At 43.2% G+C, this 26,184-nt stretch overlaps 1 protein-coding gene across 5 annotated transcripts in view; it reads left to right on the top strand.

Annotated features, from left to right (window-relative positions):
- The window catches only part of AP-2alpha (adaptor protein complex 2, subunit alpha), a 252,484-nt gene that overhangs the window by 222,345 nt on the left and 3,955 nt on the right, over positions 1 to 26,184 (top strand). For all 5 annotated transcript variants that reach the window (XM_070088089.1, XM_070088087.1, XM_070088091.1 and 2 more), the window contains exon 19: positions 2,557 to 2,761. In XM_070088089.1, coding sequence (XP_069944190.1) covers positions 2,557 to 2,761 — 205 coding nt within the window. The remainder of the gene's footprint in view (positions 1 to 2,556; positions 2,762 to 26,184) is intronic.

Raw genomic sequence — 26,184 nt, 5'->3', positions numbered from 1 at the left:
GGAGGGCCAACACAAAAGCTTGGGTAACAGAAATTTTTTTTATTGAGTTTGTTCATGAGGTCTTTGCTCCCACTGTCAAAAAGTACCTCATTAAAATATAGTTGCCACTCAGGGCCCTTTTACTTATGGATAATGCTCCTGCTCACCCTCCAAGCTTGGAAAAAGAGTTGCTGGAGTTCAGTTTTATAACTGTGAAGTTCTTGCCTCCTAATACATACTACTACTATCATCCAGCCCATGGACCAGCATGTCATTACTAACTAAAAAAAACTACACCAAAGCACTTTTTGAAAGGTACTTTGAAATCACTTCAGAAACAAATTTAACCCCCAGGGAATTCTGGAAGGACCATTTCAATATCATCACCTGCCTGAGGCTTATAGATAAAGCCTGGGAGAGTACGTCTTCCAGGACCATGCAGTCAGCATGAAAGAAATTGTGGCCTTTGTGACAGTCAAAGATTTTGAAGACTATGAAGATAAGCCTGAGCCAGTAGAGGATATTGTGTCCCTGGGGAAGACCTTAGGCCTAGAGGTGACTGAAGATGATCTGGAGGAGTTGGAGGAGCATAGAACTGAACTCACCACAGAAGAACTTGTAGACCTTCAGAAGGATCAGCAGTAGATTGCAGAAGAGGAGCTGTCATCAGAGGAAGAGGAGGGAAGGAATGTTGTGCCCATTGCACTTCTCAAGGAAATATGTGCTAAATGGTATGAAGTGCATGAGTTTGCTGAAAAATACCATCCAGACAAAGCAGTGGCCATCCATCTCTATAACATATACAATGGCTGTAATGTCTCAGTTTAGACAAGTGTTAAAACAGAGCCTGAAACAAACCTCACTGGATAGGTGTTTAGTGAGACAAAGAACCAGTGAGCCAGAACAAGGTGTTAATGGCAAAAAGAGACAAAGAAGAGAAACAGTGCCAGAAGGACAATTGCCTGACATTAATTGATGGTGACCCTCCTTCCAAGCAGTAACATACCCCTCTCCTCTCCACCTGCTTCCAGTATGCCATTAGCTCTCCTCTGACAGGGAAAAGGCAGTTAAATTTTCATTTACTGTACAGTATTTTGGTTAGTTTATATTAGTATTCATTTTTAGTTTTATGTAGTAGTACATTTTTGATAAATTATATTGTCATTTGGGGTCTGGAATGGATTAATTCTATTTACATTATTCTTTATGGGATTTGCTTTGGTTGTCGTCCATTTTGGGTGTTGGATCGACATTGGAACAAATTAAATTTGACGGCCAAGGTTCTGCTGTATTAATGTTTTCTGAAATGCTATACAGTGGAACCCCGGATTTCGTACTTAATCCATTCCAGAAGGTCATCCTAAATCCGAAACTTAAGAAAACTGAAGTAATATTTCCCATAAGAAAGTGTACGTTAAATCCAATTATTCCGTTTGAGACGCCCAAAAATATTCACAAAAAAATCATTTGTTAAAGAATAACTGTAGTTTTACATACAGAAAACAAGGAGAAATAAATATAAAGCACTAATTTTAATGATAAATTAACATTACATAGCTTTATTGAAAACCCTTGTTGGCGTATTGAAGAAGGTGAGGAGGGGAGAAAGAGTTGAGGTTGTTTGGAAGGGAAATCCCCCTCCATAAGGACTTCAGGTATCAAAGCCCTCCCTGGGGTTACTTCCCTTTTTTGTCTTTTACTGGCACTGGACTCCTGTCACATTAAAAATCTGTCCAGAGAGCTCTGTTTCTGGCATCTCTTTAAGATTTGCCTAAAATGGGACAAGGTATTGTCACTGAACATGTTGCAGGTACGGTTTGTATCAGCTTGGTCAGGGTGACATTTTTCAACAAAAGTTTGCACCTCGTTCCACTTTACACAAATGTCCTTAATCACTGAAGAAGGCAGCTTCTTCCCTCTCCCTTCCTCCTCCTCTGAAATAGTTTCCTCAGCTGCAGTCTGTTGCTGTTCCAGTTGAAGGTCTTGCAGTTCTTCACTGGTTAGCTCTTCCCTGTGGTTTTCCACCAGCTCTTCCACATCTTCACCACTCAAATCCAACCCCATGGACTTCCCCAAAGACACAATACAGTCCACAGCAATCATAGGGTTGACAGGGTCAGCTTCAAACCCTTCAAAATACATCTGAACTTCCTGGCAAGCTCGGCTAAATGTACGCCACTTTCATATTTTTCTACAATCTCTTTCTTGAATTCTATCGTGTTTCTTGCTTTCTTTACCAAAAGGCTGGCACTAGGAACTTTCTTTGGGGGCTTGGTGGCTTATTTCAGTCACAATCAATAAACAAGCATGAAAATTGCGAAATGTTTCGGATGAATGCTCATTCAATCAGTGACAGAGCCAGGCTGATGTGCTGTCACGGCAGGCAGACTCATCTGATACGTACAATTCCCAGGACAAGGTACGAAATCCGGAGCAAAATTTTGCCGAAAAAAGTGTTCTAAATCCGAAATGTCTGATATCCGGGGTTCCGCTGTACAGTAAAAATTAGTACACAAAGTAAAAGTTTTTTGTATTAATGCTGTTGATAATCATTAAGTATTCTTTCTTGTAAATCAGACCTCTCCAAGAGGCACAAAAAATCTTCAAGGCAACTGGACCTATGGAAACTGCCTCCATCAAGACTAAACTACTGGGTTTTGGCATGCAGCTTCTGGAAGGCATTGACCCAAATCCTGAAAACTTTGTTTGTGCAGCCATCATCCACACACGTACTCAACAGATTGGTTGTCTCTTACGTCTTGAGCCGAACCGCCAAGCTGAGGTCAGATTTGCTATCAACTACTTTACTGTTTCTAAGTCCTATTAACTTAAATTTATGGGAGCATATAAATTTGCAAATACTGCATGTATTTGTACTTGCAGAAATAGGTCTGTGTTCGTTTTGTTATGTCACTTTAATATATTCTGTATATATTTTATATAATTTCCAGTAGCTTTAGCATGCAGGAGCTTTGTATAAATAGTATGTCTTCTCTCTTCCTAGCTCCCTAAAAAGGTATTTCTGAATTATTATTAAAATATTAAACCCAAAAGGGTCATAAAAGTATTTGTGAAGCTTTAATCATTTTGTTGGTTTTTTTTTTTTATCTATTTTTGTTGCATTTTGAACTTAACGTTTTGTCTTTGCATGCATTTCCTTAGCAGCAGACACCATGATAGTTGTATGATTTAGGCAGACCTAACACTTGGGTATTGTTAGTCAAATTTATTTCATCAGTTTACTCTTTCTGATAAAACAATTTTTAGGAGTTTCTGAAGGTAAATTACAAAGGTTGCTGGATGAATTTGGGAGAGAATATATAAGAAAAAAGTGAACATAGAAAAGAACTAGGTGATGAGAATAAAGTTTAAGCTATGTGTGGTGTAAATATTATGCAGAAAATTCGGAGTGTAGAAATTAGGAGAAGGTGTGGAGTTAATAAAAGTATTAGTCAGAGGGCTGAAGAGGGGTTGTTGAGGTGGTTTGGTCATTTAGAGAGAGGATAAAAGTAGAACGACACGGAAAGCGTTTAAATCTGTAGGGGAAGGAAGGCGGGGTAGGGGTCGTCCTCGAAAAGGTTGGAAGGAAGGGGTAAGGGAGGTTTTGTGGGCGAGGGGCTTGGACTTCCAGCAGGCGTGAGTGAGCGTGTTCGATAGGAGTGAATGGAGACGAATGGTATTTGAGACCTGACGATCTGTTGAAGTGTAAGCAGGGTAATATTTAGTGAAAGGATTCAGGGAAATCGGTTATTTTTATATAGCCGGACTTGAGATCTGGAAATGGGAAGTACAGTGCCTGCACTCTAAAGGAGGGGTTCAGGATATTGGCAGTTTGGAGGGATATGTTGTGTATCTTTATACGTATATGCTTCTAAACTGTTGTGTTCTGAGCACCTCTGCAAAAAGAGTGATTATGTGAGTGAGGTGAAAGTGTTGAATGATGATGAAAGTATTTTCTTTTTGGGGATTTTTTCTTTTTGGGTCACCCTGCCTTGGTGAGAGATGTCCAACTTGTTAAAAAAAAAAAAATTTAATGAGATTGGAGAGAGGGAGTTTGGAAGAAGTGGATGCATTTAGATATTTGGGAGTGGACGTGTCAGCAGATGGATCTATTAAAGATGAGGCAAACCATAGAATATGAGGAAAAAAGGTGGGTGGTGTGTTGGAGTATCTGTGGAAAGGAAAGTTTATGGAGAATAAGGTAATGTACTTGAGTATGGTGGTACTAATGCTTTTTCCTGAGTGAGGGGCACAGTTTTTTAATGTTGCAGTGAAAGGGGGAGCTATAGGCAGTGGAGGGGTCATGTTTAACCCTTAAATGGTCCAAACGTATATATACGTTTTTTCAACATCTGAAAGTATGTAAAAAAATGTAGATCTTCTTTTTTGTTTTACATTTGAAAACGTGTAAAAGAAACTTTTACCTACATTTTTTTTTTTTTTTTGTTATATTTGAAAATATGTAAAAAAAAAGTAGATCTACTTTTGTAGCACTATGAATTTGAATGTCGATCTCTTTGGACCATTAAGGGGTTAAGAACGATGTGTGGTGTGAATATTGTGCAGAGAATTTGAAGTGAAATAAAGAGGCACTGTGGGGTGACTGAGGGTACAATTCAGAGAGCTGTGGAGAGGTTGTTGAGGTGGTTTTAGCATGTAGAGAAGATGGACAGGCATAGTTTGATAAAGAGGGTGTATAAGCCCAGAGTGGAAGGTAGACAGGAAAGGGGTTATCACAAGAATGGTTGGAGAGAGGGTGTACAAGACGCTTTTAAGTTCAAGGGGTCAAGCAGGCTTGTGTGATCGTGCTAGGAGTGAATGGAGACAGGTGGTTTTTAATGGACATGCTGCTGGAGTGTGAGCAGGGCAACTTTTGTGAAAGGCTTCAGGGAGATGGGTTAGCTGGACTGACTTGTGTTGTGGAAGTAGAAAGGGCAGTACCTTCAATCTGGAGGAGGGGCAGGGGGTGTTGCAGTCATGGGTAATTGATTGTGATGTCAACATACTTCTGGAAAGATGGCAATTGAGTGAATGGTGGTGAATGAGTTTTACTTTAGTCACCCTGCCTTGGTGGGAGATCAGCAATTTAAAAAAAAAAATATAACGAGATTCTCTTTAATGCTTTTATGGCCATGTAGTAATAATCAGGTTCTTACAATTTGAGAAAATATTTGTTTGTATGTACAGCCTTTCCTCACATAGCGATGTACTCATTTACCGATGCCTCGGACTTACGACGGACTCTTTGACCAGTATTTATACCTAAATAATGTATGTTAGAGCTGATTTCCTCTATTCTATTTCAGTTTACAGTACACTACTGTATAAACATTTAAAAATATACCAGAAATGTTATAAATGGTACAAAGGTGACATTAAAACAATATCAAAGATGATTGACACAAAACCACTACCATTATAGTATGCTCCTCACTTAGCGACGAATTTGTTTAATGACATGATCTTAGGAATGGATCCCCGTCGTTAAGTGAGGAGAAGCTGTATTATATATAAGGAATTATCTAAACGGTCATATCTGAGCGCCTCTGCAAAGACAGTGATTTTGTGCGAGTGATGGTGAAAGTATTTCTCTACTTTTTGGGTCACCCTGCCTCGGTGGGAGATGGCCAACTTGTTGAAAAAATATATTTGTACTTGACCATTTTCATTACATGGTACCTTTGAACACAAAATATCCAAACCTGAGTTTTTTTTTTTTTTTTACCCTAAGATTTCTGTTTACAAAATTGTTTGTATAATTACTCATTCTGGCAGATAATTTGCATAATATAGAACATCACTAGCAACTGCACAATGAGGATAGTTACCTTAACCCTTTCAGGGTCAACAGGCCCTCTCAGAGACTTGTTCTCAGGGTCGCCCAAATTTCAAAAAAAAAAGTTTTTTCTCATGAAAAGATAGAGAATCTTTTCCCGATCATAATGAAATTTGATGGAAAACTTACGGAATTATGCTCTCACAAAGTTAGCGGTCTTGACGATGTTTACGCATCGGCGATTTTGCCCACTTTGAGCCCTATTTTCGGCCAATTGCACTGTACTAGTCGACAAAAATCATGAATATTTCGTTAGAACTCAATTTTTTCTATCGAATGAGTGCAAGAAACCACCCATTTTCTGATTTCAGCTATCCAATACAATGGTCAGAATTTAGCAATTTTGCCAATTTCACACACATTTCAAAACATGCCAGTTTCCAAATAGGGTCCAGAATAAACAAGAAAGACATTTCTGGCACTAAAATGACATTTCCTCTGTTCATTAGTCACATCCCAATGCCCCTCACATTCTTTTGCTTTCCACTTTGAATTTTTATTCTCACAAAAAATAGATTATTTACTGTTATGCAGACTATTGCATTAGTGTAAAAAATGGTATAAATAATATCGGTGCACTTGTGAAAGAATATTAGACTCGCCAGTTGACATGTATTGGACGCTTAGCATGATTTGTTTACTTTTGAACTTTGGTAAAATCGAACATTTCTGCTACCTTGAGCTCAATTTCAAGGTACTTTTCATTGTAAAATCAGTCAAAATCATCTCAATTTCTGTAATATGTCTTCCATTCTATAGAATGAGACCAGGAAAACTAGAATACAACAATAAATACCATACGAAAATACAGTGCAAAGTTGCTGTTTTAATCCAAAAACACGATCAAAGTTTTTTTTCTCATTACACAGTGTGCTGCAGGATTTTTTTTATACTGCGCACACTGACCACATAGACCCATTCTTTCATATGTAGGCCTACCAGCTTTCTCACTAGATCGCTAGAATTTAGGCGTACTAGTACTTGAAAAACCCTGGTGCATAAGCCGTACTAGTACGGCCGAAACCCTGAAAGAGTTAATGTTATATTCTGTTTAAATAGGAAATCTTTTGTACTGTTTTATATTTTATATCTTGCAATTTACAACTTAATTTATTATGTAAAACTTTAATGCTTTTCTGTAACTCATGACAATGACTCAGTTGTGTACACAGAACATGATTATGTAGCTCTGAAATGAGACCTGTATTTAACATTACTTTTCAGGTATGTTAGACATTTTGGTTGTCAGTGATGCCGATCTATAATTTGAAGTCTTTCAGTATCACCCATCATATATACCATAGATATATCACCCATCATATATACTGTAGACAGTTGATTAAGGTGTGATCTGTTAGAATATTATCACTGCAGGATGGTCGTGAAATAGCAGCATTTTTCAATCATAACACCACGATGTTCATTTGAATAGATGAATTTAGGGTAATAACTACAAGCTTGTGCAAGAAAGCTAGTAATTGATAATTTCACTAACTACACATTGCTGTTCCTTTAAGTCATTCACTTATCCTAAGTGTATTTATTGATTAATAATACTGTAGTGTGAAAAGTACACTAATTACATGAGAAGGGCAAGGATAATTTTGTGGCACTGGCAGGAAAACTAAGTTAATTGGGCCACCACAGTATACACCATTTATGTATAAATTATCACCATGAGAGTCAGAGGAAAACTAACTAATGTGACAAAATCAGCTGTTCACTGCATACCAGTCAATACATATACAGTAGGGCCCTGCTTTACGGCATTTCGCTTTATGGGCAGTTACCTCCTTTGTCTCTGTTTTCTGGGAGCTTTTACTGGGTCTGTTTCAATTCTTGGGTTAGCCTAAACCATGACCAATCATTTTTGGTTATGTTTTTGATTAATTCAAAATGGAGGGCAAGTGTAGTATAGGAGAGGCATGGGGAAATGATTAATGAACAGAGGATAGGTTGCTTTAGTGGTTGGAATGCCTAATGTTTATTGTGGACTATTTTGAAACTGGAATTTGTTACTTTTTGGTCAATTGCCAACTTCTGTGCACTTGATAGGATGGTTTTGAGACTTGAATGGGCACTTTTTTTGCACTTGATAAAACAGAAAGCATACTAGTGAAATAGCAAGGAAATTGAGAGCACTAAGCAAAAAAATTGCTTAAAATTGTACTGACGGTGAAATTACTGTTAAGTAAATTGCACCCTGACTGCCAGCTTTGTGTGTAGTTCTAAAAGTTTCCATCCAGTTTCTCATTTTTGGCATCATTACTTTCAGAAAAATATTCTCATAACAATTTCAGAATATTTTTTGAAGCGCAACACTGCACTTTGTTTTGGAGTCGCAACAGCGAAAGGTTAAAGCATATAAATGAGCTGTTGGAGTGTGAACAGGGTAATATTTTGTGAAGGGATTCAAGGAAACTAGTTAACCAGACTTGAGTCCTGGAGTTGGGAAGTACAATGCCTGTACTTTAAGGAATGGTTTTGGGAGTGAGGGACTATATTTTTGTTTTCAACCGATTTATTTTATTTTTGGTGTACTTTTAGAGGTGCATATATAGTTTAATGTGACAAAGTTTCAGTATGATTGGCCAACAAACAACATAGAAAAAAAAATATTAACATAATTTTGATATATGGCAGTATCCCGACAAATTGGCACTACGAGTGGCACTTCCGACATTCCCAACTGTTAGAATACAACTAGCACGAATCTTTTACGTTGCCATTTCATCTATCTTATTATCATGGTAAAAAAAAATACATTTGACAGAATTTTTGGCATTCACCAAAACATCTGCCTTTTACCCCTCACAAAATCAAAAATATTTGAGATATTCCAAAAAATCTATCATTAAAATTTAAAACACACTTTGTTTTATATTGTCTGTGAAAATCATTTCAATACAATCATTAATAATGGTGCTGGTTAGCGAAATAAGTGAATAAGTTACTTCCGAGATATAGGCCTAGAACGCCGGCAGGCCTACCGTCAAAAAAAAATTCTTTTTTCGCGAAAATTGCATTTGTTTCGGTGTATTTCTTAGTAAACTGATGTTCTAGTGCAGTTACCCTCTTCAAAACATCGTTTTCTCTCACTCACAGACCAAACAATACAACATGGAGACGAGGAGTAACTTTTTTATATCGAGATATTGCTGGTGGACTCTCGCTATATTATGGCCTATTTTATTCAGTCTAGAGTATATAACATGTTTGTTTGTTATTTACAGTGATTATTATATATTAGATCAATTCTGATAGATAAATAAGCCGTATAGTTAATATATAAGCTGATATAAGCGTAATAATGAAGTGATTTCACCTGGCACTCTCTGGAGAGGGATCACTGCCGAGTGTACCTAGGTGCTTCCCGATAGGCTAGACGTCTATTGATAAGCTCCACCTACTCTTATATGATGCCAAATAATCAATTATTATATTAGAAAGAATAATGCAAAGAAAAAACGATAAAAAACAAGGAAAAAATTCCAAAAAAATACATGGGTTGAGAACAGACGCGCTACCTACATCGCCACCACCATACCTGATATAAATGACTATAATTTCTTGTAGAAACGTTGTAGAACATTGATTCTTGTACCATTGTGTTGCCAAAGAGTTAAGCTATTTTTCTATATGAATAACTCATTTTCATAAATTTTCGAATTTTTCTTGAGAGCGCTGAAAAAAAATGTTCACACATCCCCCCTTAAGGAACAGTTTTGGGATATTTGCTGTTTAAAGTGACATCTAAACTGTCATCTGTGTGCCTCTGCAAAGACAGTAATAGTGCGAATGATAATGTAAGTTTTTTTTTTTTTTTTTTTTTCCCCCACACCCTGCTTTAGTGGGAAATGGCCATTGTGTAAAAAAAAAAAAAAAAGATGTATTTATGATTTAGAAAGTTAACAAGGTTGATTAGGGAGCCAACAGGCAGATGTAAATGTATGGACATGGTAGGTAGGTTACTAAAATCAGTGAAGTTATAAATAGATCATGAAGATCAAGTTAGGGTATGAAGGAGGGAGGGGGAGGGGCACTATTTCCCAGTGAAGTGGGACTTGGACGAGGATATGTGATGTCACCATAGTTGTTTAGTGTATTTATAGATTGCATTCTAAAAGTGGATGGTAGGATGTTGGAGATTTTGAAGAGAAGTTGCATAGGTTGGTGGAAAAATTTGGGAGGGGATAAAAAACAAGGATATTAAAAGTAAACGTGGGGAAAAGCTAAGGTGATGAAAGTAAACAAAAATTGAGATAATTAAATATTGAATATCAGTGTGGAGGTAGGGAGTATAGAGGAAGTAAAAGTAAATGTTTAAATATTTGATATCTAGGGAGGTATCTGTAGAGACAAATAACTTTATCCATAGAGGAAAAACCAGAAAGTGCCAGAGTATCTTGGTACTCTTAATTTTAAACGTTGCAGCAAGGCTGCTAGAGGTAATGGAAATTTTGTGTTTGAGAACAAAGTGTGTGTACCTGGAGGGTATTCCGTGGATCCACGGCCCGGTCCACAACCAGGCCTTCCGGTGGATCAGCCTGATCAACCAGGCTGTTACTGCTGGCTGCATGTAGTCTAGCGTACGAACCACAGCCCTGCTGATCTGGCACCAACTTTAAGTATTTGTCCAGCTCCCTCTTGAAGGCAGCCAGGGGCCTATTGGCAATTCCCTTTATGCTTGGTGGGAGGCTGTTGAACAGTCTTGTGCTCCGGACACTTATGGTGTTTTCTCTTAATGTACCAATGGCGCCCCTACTTTTTATTTTTTTTTTTTTTTTATCGCCTGCCCAGTCTTTTACTTTTGAAGGGAGTGATTTCTGTGTGCAGATTTGGGACTATTCCTTCTATGATTCTCCAAGTGTAGATTATGATGTATCTCTCTCGCCTGCATTCCAGCAGGTACAAGTCAAGTGCTTCCAAGCATTCCCAGTAGTTGAGGTGTTTGATGGAACTTACATGTGCAGTAATGGTTCTCTGTACATTCTCTAGATCAGCAATTTCACCTGCTTCGAACGGAGATGTTAATGTACAGCAGTATTCCAGCTTAGAGAGAACAAGTGATTTGAAAAGGATCATTGGCTTGGCATCTCTTTGTTTTGAATGTTCTCATTATCCATCCTATGTTGTGAATATTATACAGAGAATTCTGATCTTGGTGATTAGAGGGTGTTGGGTTATGAAAAGTGTTAGAGGGCTGTCGAGGGGTTGTTGAGGTGGTTTGGACATTGAGTGAGGAAGGAGCAAAATTGGATAGCCATAAGGATAGCAGGAAGGAGACATTGGGGTTGTCCCAGGAAAGGTTAGAGGGAGGGGATAAAAGTTTAGAGTGCTAAGGGCATAGCTGTCCAAAAGGGGTGTGTGCGTGGGTGTGGGTGTGTGCATGGGTGTGGGTGTGTGCATGGGTGTGGGTGTGTGCATGGGTGTGGGTGTGTGCATGGGTGTGGGTGTGTGCATGGGTGTGGGTGTGTGCATGGGTGTGGGTGTGTGCATGGGTGTGGGTGTGTGCATGGGTGTGGGTGTGTGCATGGGTGTGGGTGTGTGCATGGGTGTGGGTGTGTGCATGGGTGTGGGTGTGTGCATGGGTGTGGATGTGTGCATGGGTGTGGGTGTGTGCATGGGTGTGGGTGTGTGCATGGGTGTGGGTGTGTGCATGGGTGTGGATGTGTGCATGGGTGTGGGTGTGAGTATGCGTGTGGGTGCGTGTGTGGGTGTGCGTGTGTGCGTGGGTGTGGGTGTGTGCGTGGGTGTGGGTGTGTGCGTGGGTGTGGGTGTGTGCGTGGGTGTGGGTGTGTGCGTGGGTGTGGGTGTGTGCGTGGGTGTGGGTGTGTGCGTGGGTGTGGGTGTGTGCGTGGGTGTGTGCGTGGGTGTGGGTGTGTGCATGGGTGTGGGGGTGTGCATGGGTGTGGGTGTGTGCATGGGTGGGTGTGGATGTGTGCGTGGGTGTGGGTGTGTGCATGGGTGTGGGTGGGTGGGTGTGTGTGTGGGGGTGTGTGTGGGGGGGGTGCGCGCGCGCGTGTGTGCATGCACGCATATGTACTCACCTATTTGTACTCCCCTATTTGTGGTTGCAGGGGTCAAGTCACAGCTCCTGACCCCGCCTCTTTGCTGATTGCTACTAGGTCCTCTCTCCCCCTGCCCCATGAGCTCTATCATACCTCGCCTTAAAACTATGTATGGTTCCCGCCTCCACTACGTCACTTTCTAGGCTATTCCACGGCCTGACTACTCTATGACTGAAGAAATACTTCCTAACATCCCTTTGATTCATCTGAGTCTTCAACTTCCAATTGTGACCTCTTGTGTCTGTGTCCCTTCTCTGGAACATCCAGTCTTTGTCCACCTTGTCTATTCCGCGCAGTATTTTATATGTCGTTATCATGTCTCCCCTGACCCTCCTGTCCTCCAGTGACGTCAGGCCAATTTCCCTCAACCTTTCTTCGTAGGACAATCCCCGTAGCTCTGGGACTAGTCTTGTTGCAAACCTTTGCACTTTCTATAATTTCTTGATGTGCTTGACTAGGTGTGGGTTCCAAACTGGTGCTGCATACTCCAGTATGGGCCTGACGTAAATGGTATACAGAGTCTTAAACGAATCCTTACTGAGGTATCGGAACGCTATCCGTAGGTTTGCCAGGCGCCCGTATGCTGCAGCAGTTATCTGATTGATGCGCACCTCAGGAGATATGCTCGGTGTTATACTCACCCCCAGATCTTTTTCCTTGAGTGAGGTTTGCAGTCTTTGGCCATCTAAACTATATTGTGTCTGCAGTCTTCTTTGCCCTTCCCCAATCTTCATGACTTTGCATTTGGCAGGGTTAAATTCAAGGAGCCAGTTGCTGGACCAGGCTTGTAGCCTGTCCAGGTCTCTTTGTAGTCCTGCCTGATCCTCGTCTGATTTTATTATTCTCATTAACTTTGCATCGTCTGCAAACAAGGACACTTCTGAGTCTATCCCTTCCGTTATGTCGTTCACATATACCAAGAACAGCACAGGTCCTAGGACTGACCCCTGTGGAACCCCGCTTGTCACAGGCGCCCACTCTGACACCTCGTTGCGTACCATGACTCGTTGTTGCCTCCCTGTCAGGTATTCTCTGATCCATTGCAGTGCCTTTCCTGTTATGTGTGCCTGATCCTCTAGCTTTTGCAGTAACCTCTTGAGGAACTGTGTCGAAGGCCTTCTTGAAGTTCAAAAATATGCAGTCGATCCACCCCTCTCTCTCTTGTCTTACTTCTGTCACCTTGTCATAAAACTCTAGTAGGTTTGTGACACAGGATTTTCCTTCCCTGAAACCGTGCTGGTTGTCAATTATACACTTGTTTCTTTCCAGGTGCTCCACCACTCTCCTCCTGATGATCTTCTCCATGACCTTGCATACTATACACGTTAGTGATACAGGTCTGTAGTTTAGTGCCTCATGTCTGTCTCCCTTTTTAAAAATTGGGACTACATATGCCATTTTCCATACCTCAGGGAGTTGCCCAGTTTCAAATGATGTGTTGAAGATCTTTGTTAATGGCTCACACAATATCTCTGCTCCCTCTTTAACCCTTTCAGGGTCCGTCCCGTAGATCTACGGCTTTTCGGTGAGTGTCCAAACCGTAGATCTACGCCAAAATTCTAGCGCCGTCAAATTTAGCACGAAAGCGCTCATAGGCCTACATGTGAGAGAATGGATCTGCGCCGTGGGTGTGCGCCGTAAACAAAAAATCTAGGCGCCTGCATAGCATTGTGGGAACGCCGGTTCAGTCACCCTTGTTCACCATGCCTCGTCGCAAGTCAGCTCTCACTCCCCGGAAAATTGGGACTCTCCTCTTCCTGTCTGATAGTTCTGACACTGATGGAAGTGCAAATGAAGACGAATTCTACGGCTTTGATAAGTTTGTGACCGAAAATAATGACCAGGATATCGATAATAGTGCAGAAAACCCCGACAATCCTCGACCTTCTACGTCTGGTGTGGGCACTCGTGACTCACGGTCGGGTGTTCCTAAACGTAAGAGAAAACTAATATTTTCGCGTGGCCAGGCCTCTGACTTCAGTAATGACGATGATTCTGACGTGGATTGTGATTTTATTGCGCTCAACGATCATTCGAGTAGTGATAGTGAGGAATCATATTCACCAGTGAAGCGTCGGTATGTTCACCACCGCATGCGCTCGGGTAGTGTACCCTATGCTGTGCCCAGGGGACGGAGTACATCCCGGAGTACATCCCATGGCCCTACACCCGTTTTAGGTAGTGATAGTGAGGATGATGTGGCTACACTTGGCATGGATGGGCCACAGGCATCAGTGGATGGTGTTAGTGGTGCTGGTGGTGGTAGTGGCACCGCCATGCGTGACTCACCGTGCCACGCGGGGACCCACGCTGCTGACTCGTAAGTTCAAGGACAAAGCGGAGCGTCAGCCACCAGCCCGCCACAACCACAACCACCCGTACAACCAGCCTATGATGTCCAGTATCCACCACAAAACCGTATGTGGGATTGGCAGCAAAATCCCAATTTTGTTCCCAAGCCTCACCACTTTGATGACTCTCAAAGTGGAATTCTACCTACCTGTCCCCTTGGAACCACGGCCAATGAACTGGAATTCTTTGAATTATTCTTTGACCAGCCATTGATGGAAATTATTGCCAGGGAAAGTAATAAGTATTTTCAGTACACCATGGCAAATACGATCTTATCACCACAGTCAAGACTACACAGGTGGAAAGAGACGACTGTTGCAGAAATGTATTTGCTTTTTGCAACAATAATGCTTATGCCTCACGTCTATAAGCATAATATAAAAGCATACTGGTCCACAGATCGGCTAATTTCTACCCCATCCTTCAGTGAAATAATACCAGTGAACAGGTTTATCTTACTGTTACGTATGTTGCACTTCTCTGACAAAACCAGGCCTGACAGAAGTGACAGGTTATACAAGATTAGAAATGTTTTCATGTATCTCAAACAAAAGTTCAGGATATACTTCTATCCATTCAAGAATCTTGTAATTGACGAGTCTTTGATTTTGTTCAAAGGTAGACTGTCATTCAAGCAGTATATACCGAGCAAGAGGAACCGCTTTGGTATAAAATTGTTTGTACTCTGTGATTGTGACAGTGGCCTGGTGTTGGATATTGTTGTATACACGGGTAGTAAAACATTGAAAGATACCAAGATGTTATTGGGTATCTCAGGTGACGTAGTGAGAAACACGATGGCACCTTATCTTGGTAAGGGGCATACATTATATACCGATAACTGGTACACAAGCCCATTACTCAGTGATTTCATGCGAGTGAACAAGACAGATGTGTGTGGCACAGTGCGTTCTAAACGCAGGTGTTCGTGGTGATGACGTGCAGGTGTTTACTGCCAATGACATCATGGCATTACGGTGGCATGACAAACGAGATGTCACATTGTTGACAACCATTCACCGTAATGAAATGCAAGACAGTGGCAAAGTTGATCGAGTGACTAATGAACGTATTTGAAAACCAGTGTCAGTGATTGATTATACACAAAACATGCGCTTGGTTGACAAGTGTGACATGCAGATTGGTTTTGTTGACTGTGTTCGTAAGAGTTACAAGTGGTACATGAAACTTTTCTTCCATCTCATGGACATTTCAATGCTGAATGCATATAATATGTACCAAATAAAGACTGGTAACAGACCACCGTATGGTGAATTTTGTTTCTGTTGTCAGACAACTCATAATGAAGTACCAGGTAACAACACCTGCAATACAACATGGTCCTCGAATTCATCACGATATACCCAAGCATTTGAGGAGAGAAGGTGATCATTTCATAATACAGCTTCCTTCAACTCAAAAGAAATTTGCTCAGAAGAGATGCATTGTCTGTGCACAAACAAAACGACGGCAACAAAGACGCAAAGACACTCGGTTTATGTGTGAGGAATGTAAGGTGCCTCTGTGCATGGTGCCTTGTTTCAAGGAGTTCCACAAGCTCCAGCAGTTCTAAAACCATGTCCAGTGATTGTAAATATGTAAATATATGATAGAACATTAGTATTATACAAGATTTGTGCATGTTTATTGTAATAAACAACAGTGGTAAACAATAATATGATAATAACTTTAGTGCGGTTATTGTGTTCAATACAGTGAGTTTATATATATCAATTATATACAGTATTGGTCTCTCAGGCCCCAAATGTTAGTAGGAATAGAAAAAAATTGGAAAAGAAAAGAAAAAACAACTAAAACAACAAAATAATATAATACGCGTATGTGGAATTTGTCGATGTTGCCACCACCACATCATTTTCTATAAACTTCTTGGCACTGTATCTCGGTAAGTACTGATCAGATTCTAATTTTTTTTTGTTTTATTACCTTCACAAAAATATGCTCTTTAATTCTGTAAGTTTTTTTTTTTTTTTTTTTTTTTTCAAAATTTCTTGGACACTGGTGCGTGACTTCAGATTTTGGCCTTGGACCCAGAAAGGGTTAAGGACCCATGGAGAGATGTTGTCTGGTCCTACCGCCATTGAGGTGTCAAGTTCGCATAGCAGCAGCTTCACCTCCTCCTTGGTTATATGTACCTCATCCAGCACTTGCTGGTGTGCCCCCCTGTTCTGATTTCCTGGAGTCCTACTGGTTTCCACTGTAAATACCTCTTTAAATCTTGTGTTGAGCTCCCGACGTACCTCTCGGTCGTTTCTTGTGAATTCCCCATCACCCTTCCTCAGTCTGATTACCTGGTCCTTGACTGTTGTTTTCCTCCTGATGTGGCTGTACAACAGCTTTGGGTCAGTCTTTACTTTTGATGCTATGTCATTTTCATATTGTCTCTGAGCCTCCCTTCTTATCTGTGCATATTCGTTTCTGGCTCTTCAGCTAATCTCTTTATTTTCCTGAGTTCTCTGTCTTCTGTACCTTTTCCATTCTCTAGTACACCTTGTTTTTGCCTCCCTACACCTTTGGGTGAACCAAGGACTCGTTCTGTTCTTCCCATTATTTCTGTTTCCCTTGGAAACAAACCTCTCCTCTGCCTCCTTGCATTTTGTTGCCACATAGTCCATTTCTTGTACTGGTTTTCCTGTCAGTTCCCTCTCCCACTGAATGTCTTGAAGGAAGTTCCTCATGCCTGAGTAGTTCCCCCTTTTGTAGTTTGGTTTTTCCCAGCCTATTCCTGCTACTCTCTCCACTTGGAGCTCAACTATGTAGTCAAAGCACAGAACCACATGATCACTAGCTCCCAGGGGCCTTTCATATATGATACCCTCGATGTCCGAACTACTCAAGGTGAATACAAGGTCCAGTCTTGCTGGTTCATCCTCTCCTCTCTCTCTGGTAGTGTGTCTAAACATGTTGATGCATGAGGTTTTCCAGTACCACATCCATCATCTTGGCTCTCCATGTTTCGGGACCCCCATGGGGCTCCAGGTTTTCCCAGTCAATCTCCTTGTGATTGAAATCACCCATAACTAGTAACTTTGCTCCCCCCATGTGTGCTCTCCTGGCCACCTCGGCTAGTGTGTCGATCATTGCTCTGTTGCTCTCCTCTTATTCTTCTCTTGGCCTCCTGCAGTTCTGTGGTGGGTTGTACATTACTGCAATTATCACCTTATGTCCCTCAGACTGGATTGTTCCTACTAAGTAGTCCCTTTCGCCCGTGCCATCCATTCCTTCCATTTTTCTCAAAACCCCACTGGTTTTTAATGAGCAGGCAACTCCTCCTTCCCCTTTCCTCCCTCTGTCTTTCCTGAGGATTTGATATCCGGATGGAAAGATTGAATCTGTTATTATTATGGTGAGTTTTGTTTCTGTGAGTGCTATTATGCCTGGGGATGTCTCCTTGATTCTTTCGTGCCACTCCTCATACTTGTTTGTTATTCCATCTGCATTTGTATACCACACCTTCAACTTCTTTTCTAGGACTGTGGTCTGGGAGGTGTATTGGGGTTGGGGAAGTGGGAGACCTGGTAAGGAACTATGGGTTGTTGCTGTGGGGGTGGAGTTTGTAATGTAGTGAGTGGGGGCATTGGATGTGGCATGGGTGTTTTGATTTAGTGTTTGGTTGCACTGGGGTTGACCTGGTTGGGAGGCTTCTATAGGAAGTTGAGGGAGGCTGTATTTGATCTTCTTCCTGGGTCTGGGATCTCCTGTCTGTCTTCTCCATCCCCTCTCTTTCCTCCTTTCGCCTTTGTACCATCTCTCTGTTTCTGCCTTTCTTCTTGTGTTCTGTTGCGGTCGAGATACACCTTCCTGTATGCCGGCATGTCCCTTAATCGTGCTTTCTCCTGCAGGATCCTGTTCCGAGTCGCTTCTGCCTTGGTCACTTTCACTGGCCGGGTTCTTTTTTATACAAACCCCCCTATTCTCCGAAAATTTTCCAGCTGGGTCGTGTCGTCTTCTATTGCTTTCATGATGCTTTCAATTGCTTTCTTTTCCCCTTGTTTTCTTGCTTCATATGTTTCCCCTTCAACTTCCTGGAGCCCATACACAAAGACTGACCTCACCCTTTCATTCTCCCACTGCATATCCCTGTGTATCCCCTCATTTAATTTGGTTTCCTCCACTGCAGCTTTCCTTTCTTCAGTTTCACTGGCTAATGTACTTGGGCTCAGTGGCCTGTCATTTTCCCCTCTCGGCTTTCCTTGGGCTCTGTTGTTGTCTGTTAGGGCCTCCACATAAAGTTTAGCTCTTTCATTTACTACAGTCGCCTCTGATAGAGCCTCTCCATGCAGTTGTGCTCCTTCTTTCCCTACTGTCCCCTTATTTGTGGCTGAGGTAGCAGTCTCTGTTGTCAATCCCAAAATGTTCTTTAGTTTTTTAGGCTGTTTCAGATTTTTCAGTTCCTCTTCTAAACTCTGTATCCTAGCCTCTGCTGCTTTGACATGCACCTCCCACTTCCTGCTTTCCATATCTACCCTCTCTTCCATTCTCATGCTAAGTTCTTCTAGTTTCTTTTCCCATTTACGATCCCTTTTTATGAGCTCTTCTGCCCAATCTTCCTTTGCAGCTTCCTCCTCCTGTCCCTTGGTTTTTCTTGTTGCTCTTTGGCAACCCATTTTTGTTTTATCCTGATTGCCTCAGAGTGGGAAACCTATGTAGTTCTGTATGTTATGTTAGTAGTGTGTATGTCAGAGTATGGGGGGGAGGTAGTGGAGGAACTGTGGCTATGTGGGAGAGGAGGGGGGAGGGTGAACGAGTGTGCGTGTGTGTGTGTGTGTAATTTTGCGTGTGTAATTTGTGTGAAATTATGTGTGGGTTTATTATGTACTGAAAGGTAGGTGGCTTGTGCGTTGTAATGTAAGTCTCAGTGGTCCTTGGCTGCCCACAACTTCTTGTGACCTGACCCCCAACCTCCTGGGACTTGACCCGCACGTACTTTGTGTGTGTGTGTGTGTGTGTGTGTGTGTGTGTGTGTGTGTGTGTGTGTGTGTGTGTGTGTGTGTGTGTGTGTGTGTGTGTGTGTGTGTGCGTGTGTGTGTGTATTCGCCTAGTTAGTTACCATTTTGTCCTAGTACAGGTGTGTGTGTGTGTGTGTGTGTGTGTGTATGAGGGGGAGATACTGTTAATACATACCAGTAATTCTGGGTTATAAAAAGTGGAAATTGCTACTAGGGTCTAAAGCTTCTATGACTGTCTGCCCTTGTGTGTGTGTGTGTGTGTGTGTGTGTGTGTGTGTGTGTGTGATTATGTGTCGAATTATGTGTGGGTTTATTATGTGTGTGAAAAGTAGGTGGCTTGTGCTTGGAGTGTAATGTGGATTCTCAGTGGTCGCTTGTGTCCACAACCTCTTGTGACCTGACTCCCACCCTCCTGGGACTTACGCTCACCTACTTACAATGTTGCTTATGCCTGACCTGCCACCTAGCCTTGTTCAGTGGATTACCAATTGCTATTCCTTATTGAATACTTGAGTGCCTATTCTTTATCGTGCTATGAGAGTTGGACCATTCACATTCAGCTTGGCGGTTAATTGGAACCTGGAACCCCACACCCAAACAACCACTCATAGGTGGATACAGTACTTGTAGTGCAGCTGTAGCAGCCTGTAGATTGTCCAGCTCGATGTGACGTCCTGGCGTAGATCCAGCTCGATGTACGTCCTGGCGTAGATCCCCCTCAGTTTCTTCTCGTTAATGATGTACCCTATTCACTGTATTTCTCTCACTGGTCACACGATTGTTTCACTTTATTATCTTTCTTGGGTGACACTTGACAACGTCGCCTTACCACCCACACTAGCCTGCCCACTCTGCGCCACAACGTTTTTATTTTCTAGATCACTTACAAAATTGTGGCTCTCCCCACACTTATGTGGCTCAGGCAGATTAAAATCACTTCTAGGATTGTTCACTACCCTGACACACTTAGCAACCCTTGCAGAACACTTGGGTAGCCCTCAAAAACACTTACATTCCCGGAGCACGGAAGGCGTGACTCGCGCGCTCGCTGTCCCTGTGTACTCACCTAGTTGTGGTTGTGGGGGTCGAGTCACAGCTCCTGGCCCCACCTCTTCAACTGGCTGCTACCCGGTCACACTTCCTGCTCCGTGAGTTTTTATCATACCTCTTCTTGAAGCTATGTATGGAACCTGCCTCCACTACAGCACTACCCAAGCTATTCCACTTCCTGACAACTGTGACTGAAGAAATACTTCCTAACATCCCTGTGGTTCATCCGAGTCTTCAGCTTCCAAATGTGACCCCTTGTTGCTGTGTCCCATCTTTGGAACATCCTGTCTCTGCCCACCTTGTCTATACCTCTCGGTATTTTATATGCCGTTATCATATTCCCCCCTTAACATTTTCTCGTAGGACATACCCCTTAGCTCCAGGACTAGTCTTGTTAACTTCTGCACTTTCTCTAGTTTCCTTACATTCTTGGCTAGGTGTGGGTTCCAAACTGGTGCTGCGTACTCCAATATGGGCCTAACGATTCCTTATTAGGATGTCAGAATGCTGTTCTTAGGTTTGCTAGGCGCCTGTATGCTGCATCAGTTATTTTGTTGATGTGTGCCTCAGGGGATGTGCTTAGTGTTATACTTACCCCAGGATCCTTTTCCTTGAGTGAGGTTTGTAGTCTCTGGCCCCCTAGACTGTACTCCATCTGTGTTCTTTGCCCTTCCCCAATCTTCATGACTTTGCACTTGGCAGGGTTTAACTCCAGGAGCCAGTTGCTGGACCTGACCTGCAGCCTGTCCAGATCACTTTGTTTTTTGTGTGTGTTTGTGTTTGTTTTAGGAGTTAGTGGAGGCAAGTAGATTTTATGACTTGAAGTGCTGTTGGTGTGAACAAGGCCACATTTATGAATGGATTCAGGGAAACAGATTTACCAGATTAGAGCCCTGAAGGTGGGAAGTACAACACTTGCACTGTTTTCTTTTGGTCACCCAAATACGAAAACTTTCATCATTCATTCAATCACTCGCTACTTTGTTATAAGTGTGCTGACCTCAGAGTTCAGATTACCTTCCAACTGCAGCATCTCCACCCCATCCTTCAGAGTGCAGGCACTGCTCTTTCTGTCTCCAGGAATAATGTCCTGCTAATGGGTTTTCCCCGAATACTTTGTTAATCAGCTCACACTTTTATAGCACATCCATTAAAACCCACTTGTCTCCATTTTTCTAACACGTCTCCTGGATGCCCAAGCCCTCCAGCTATTCCTGGGATGACCCCCTACCCCTCCTACCTTTCACCCTAGATTTATACAATCTCTTTGTTATCCTATTTCTTCTGAAATGGAGATTTTTTATTCTGAACCTAGAGATGCCAAAAGTATGACATTTGATTGCAAGTTTAGAGAATTACTCAGGCACATAACCGTCTCCCACTGAGGCAGGGTGACCCAAAAAGAAGGAAAATCCCAAAAAGAAAATACTTTCATCATCATTCAACACTTTCACCTCACTCACACATAATCACTGTTTTTGCAGAGGTGCTCAGAACACAACAGTTTAGAAGCATATACGTATAAAGATACACAACATATCCCTCCAAACTCCTAATATCCCTAACCCCTCCTTTAGAGTGCAGGCATTGTACTTCCCATTTCCAGGACTCGAGTCCGGCTATATAAAAATAACCGGTTTCCCTGAATCCCTTCACTAAATATTACCCTGCTCACACTCCAACAGATCGTCAGGTCCCAAATACCATTCGTCTCCATTCACTCATATCGAACACGCGCATGCGCGCCTGCTGGAAGTCCAAGCCCCTCGCCCACAAAACCTCCCTTACCCCTTCCTTCCAACCTTTTTGAGGACCACACCTCTTCAAGGGGGGCTCCTTGGCGTGGTGAAGAGGCTCTTGGTCTGAGGAATTAGACCTATCGGTCTTCTTCCTCAGACCGAACCTAATTACCCCCCAATCTCCCCTCCCCTATCCCATCCTCCCCATCCTCCCCTTTTTCCTTTCCTCCTCCTCCTCCCCACTCCTCCCTTTTGCCCTTCCTCTTTTTGTCCTTTGGGATTTCTCCCACAGGCGCGCTAGTTCCTAGGTAGGAGAAAGGACACCGGGGTCCATCCCATTCCGTTGAGGTTTCTTGGCGGTGGCGTAGTTTGCCGTGGAATCTGGATTGCCTAGGGATGTCCCGATCCCTCTCCGGTATCCCGGAGTAGCTTTGGGTGTCTTTTGGGCGACGGGTGTAGCTCTGGAAGCCACCTTTCGGATTCCGGGGGTGGTGGCTGAAGGAGGTATGCTTTGTGGCGGATATCCGGCCGCCCTCTCTTTTGTCCACCGAGGTAGCTCGGCAGATGTGAGGTTGCTATCCCAGATTGCTGGTTTACTGGCATGAAGGGTAGGGTATGGCACGGGTTCCATGCTGCATCTGCGCTACTAGCGGTGTCGAGTCCTCTTGGGCGCGGAGGGAGATTTCTGGCCCTTTCATCCCTCCTAGGAACTATCCCTCCCCGGTCCCCCCTTTTTTTTTCTTTTTTTTATTTTTATTTTCTTTTCTTCTTTCTTTTTTTTTTCTTAAAAACAAAAAGAAAGAAGTAACCTAACCATGGCAGCCCTAGTCCATGAACCTGGTACCCCCGGGCCCCTTCTTGATACCGCACCCCGTTCTGACCCCGCCTCGTCTTTGGACCACTCTTCAGACATTCCTCATGCCTCTGTACCTATTGCCGGTGCTGTTTCCTCACCCGCTTCAGGTACTGAGGCCTCGACTGACTCCTTCGATTTATCAGACCTTCGCTCTCCTCTGACTATGCTTCCGGCCTCTCCCTCTACGGTGCGGCAATTTTCAAATCGCCGACCCGTTCCACGTCGGACCAACTCTGGTCCCACGCCTAAACGTCAACGACAATTACCTGCTGATGATACTTCTCCACCTTCACCTTCTCGTTCTTCTCAGAAACGATCGACACGTCCTTCACTACCTTTCCACGCTCAGTTTCAGACTGAACAGTGGACTAAATTCTTCACTTTACGACCAACTTCCTCTACTGCCTATCTTTCTGACCATAGTATTGGCAAGGCACTCCTACGCCATGTTGGTAAAGATATTTCTTTTCATGCTCTTAAGAGCGGTACGCGCATCATTACCGTACAGAATGCTACCCAGGCTCGTGAGCTCTCTCGTCTTACCCATATAGATACTGTTCCTGTCACCCTTGAAAAACATCATTCCCTCAATTCTTGTAGTGGTACCGTTATTCTGCCCCATACCATAGTTCAACAAAATTTCCAGACATGTGGCACCGACATTCTAGAACAGCTGGAACTCCAAGATCTCCCAATCCTCAAGGTAGACACTTACGTTCTTCCTGCCCGTGGGCGGAGACGATACCCTAGCAATGTGGCTCGTTTAACTTTTGACAGCCGAGAACTCCCATCCTCCGTTTATATAGCAGGACATCGGTTACAAGTTCGAAAGGTGATCCCTACACCACAACAGTGTAGAAATTGCTGGCGATTTGGCCATCCAGCGAAATATTGCAGATCTATCGCCGAATGCCCAGTCTGTGGTGCCGATGACCATTCTAATACGTCTTGCAATCGATCTCCCTCTTGCCTTAACTGTCATGAGGCTCACCCTTCGTACTCTCGCCGTTGTCAGGTCTATTTAAACGAGCGGGAAATCCGTTACCTCAAAGAGACAGAAGGTCTCCCTTATGCCATGGCAGTTTCTCATCTCCGCCTCCAAGGGAGACTCCCACGTGTTTCTTATTCCCGTGTTTCAAAACGTCCCCCCACTTCTGGTATCCCATCTTCTACACCCACCTCTGTGGTTACCTCTCCCATAATCACTCCTGTATCTAATCCTTTTGCTGTCCTCGGCTCAGACGTCCCTACTTCAACGCCTCAGTCTAATCTCGCTTCTTCGAGTTCTCTCTTACAAGCCTCAGTATCGACGAGACCTCGTACGACACCTCTTCCCAATCGTCCCTCTACTTCTCAAAAGTCAAAAAAAGGTCCGGTAACACCTCCTACCCATCTTCCACCTCCTCATTTTACCCTCCCTGTCTCTGTCCCTAGTTCTTCCCCTCTCACTGGCTCAGTTACAAGTGCAGAGGTTCACCCTCCTCCTTGTAATGTACCTTCCTCCCCTGTTCCCTCCCAAGTTTCTACCTCTTCTGCCACCTCCCAGGTTCCTGTCTCTTCTGTCCCCTGCCACGCTTCTCCAGTTCCCTCCACCCTTTCGCCCCCCCCTACCTTGGTACAGTCCAATACAGTTCCAATCTTTACTCATCCTCCCCCTACCATTCCCAATATTGTCTCCCATACGACATCTCTGAATTCCGAAACACTTGAAGCAATCTCTGAATATATTGCAGAGACCAAACCATCAATGGACACTGATCCACCTTCCGCTCTTCCTCTCTCCTCTGCTCCATCTGCGCAACTCCTTTCTTCACAGCGCACCGTTCCTTCGCTGCTTGAACATTTTCCACTGCCTCCGCATGTGGACTTTTCTAACCCTTCTAGTCCGTAGGAACCCTTACCTGCGGATTTCAAGTATCTTTATCATTGCCAATCATGGCCTTTTTACAGTGGAATATACGCGGCCTCAGGGGTAATCGGGGTGAGCTTCAGATGTTACTCTCCCAGTTTGCCCCTGTTGGTGTTTGCTTACAGGAACCAAAATTACACTCTGCTGTTATTTCTCACATCTCAGGCTATAATTTATTGTATTCTTCAGATCCTTTTCCTGATGGGACCTTTAATGAAAGTGCCCTTCTTCTCCGCACTGATATTCCGTACCATCAGCTATTTGTTCATACTTCGCTGCATTACACAGCAGCCCGTATCCACTTACATAGGTGGTATACGCTCTGTTCTTTATATCTCTCTCCTTCTCGGGCATTATCTATTCCGGATTTTGCCTTCCTTGTTTCGTCATTACCGCCACCGATTCTGTTACTTGGTGATTTTAATGCCCACCATTTCCTCTGGGGAGGGTCTCACTGTGATTCCCGTGGAATTCAGTTAGAGGCTTTTCTTGCCACCCACCCCCTCCATGTTTTAAATACAGGTACTCACACCCATTTTGATCCTCGGACTCATACTCTCTCTTGCATCGATCTCTCAGTTTGCTCTTCCTCCGCCGCATTAGACTTTACTTGGTCTGTTCTCCCGGACTTACATGACAGTGATCATTTCCCAATCATTCTTACTTCCCCTTCATATTCGCCACCTCTTCGCACCCCACGCTTTCAATTTAATCGGGCAAATTGGAACCTTTACTCACACCTGACTGTTTTTAAAGAGGTTCCTTCTTCGTCCTCCATCGATGAGCTTTTACACCTCTTCTCGTCCTCCGTTTTCACCGCAGCTTCTCATTCTATACCCCAAACTTCGGGCAGGCATTCTCAGAAATGCGTGCCTTGGTGGTCTCCTGCTTGTGCTCGTGCAGTACGTTTGAAACGCGCTGCATGGGGCAGGTACCGGTACAATAGAACCACAGAGCGACTCCTTGATTTTAAACAGAAGCGTGCGATCGCTCGCCGTGTCATCCGTGACGCTAAACGCACTTGCTGGCGAGATTATGTCTCCACCATCACCTCTGCTTCCTCTATGAGTGCAGTCTGGAAAAAAGTACGAAAACTGAGTGGTAAATATTCTCCTGACCCGGCTCCTGTTCTGCGGGTTGCCGGTGTTGATATAGCAAACCCACTAGATGTTGCCAATGAAATTGGCAATCATCTGGTCCGTATTTCTCAGGGACTCCATCTATGCCCCTCATTTCTTTCCTCAAAGTCTGCCAGAGAGTTAGCACCCTTGGACTTTTCTTCTCTCAGAGAAGAACAGTATAATGTGCCTTTTACACTTCAAGAACTGGAGGCAACACTCTCAGCTTGTCGATCATCGGCAGCTGGGCCCGACGACATTCATATTCGTATGCTACAACATTTACATCAGTCAGCCCTTGCAG

This window comes from Cherax quadricarinatus, chromosome 23, assembly GCF_038502225.1.
Source record: "Cherax quadricarinatus isolate ZL_2023a chromosome 23, ASM3850222v1, whole genome shotgun sequence".
NCBI lineage: Eukaryota > Metazoa > Arthropoda > Malacostraca > Decapoda > Parastacidae > Cherax > Cherax quadricarinatus.
Note: the sequence above shows the minus strand (reverse complement) of the source record. Positions and strands in the feature narration are given on the sequence as shown.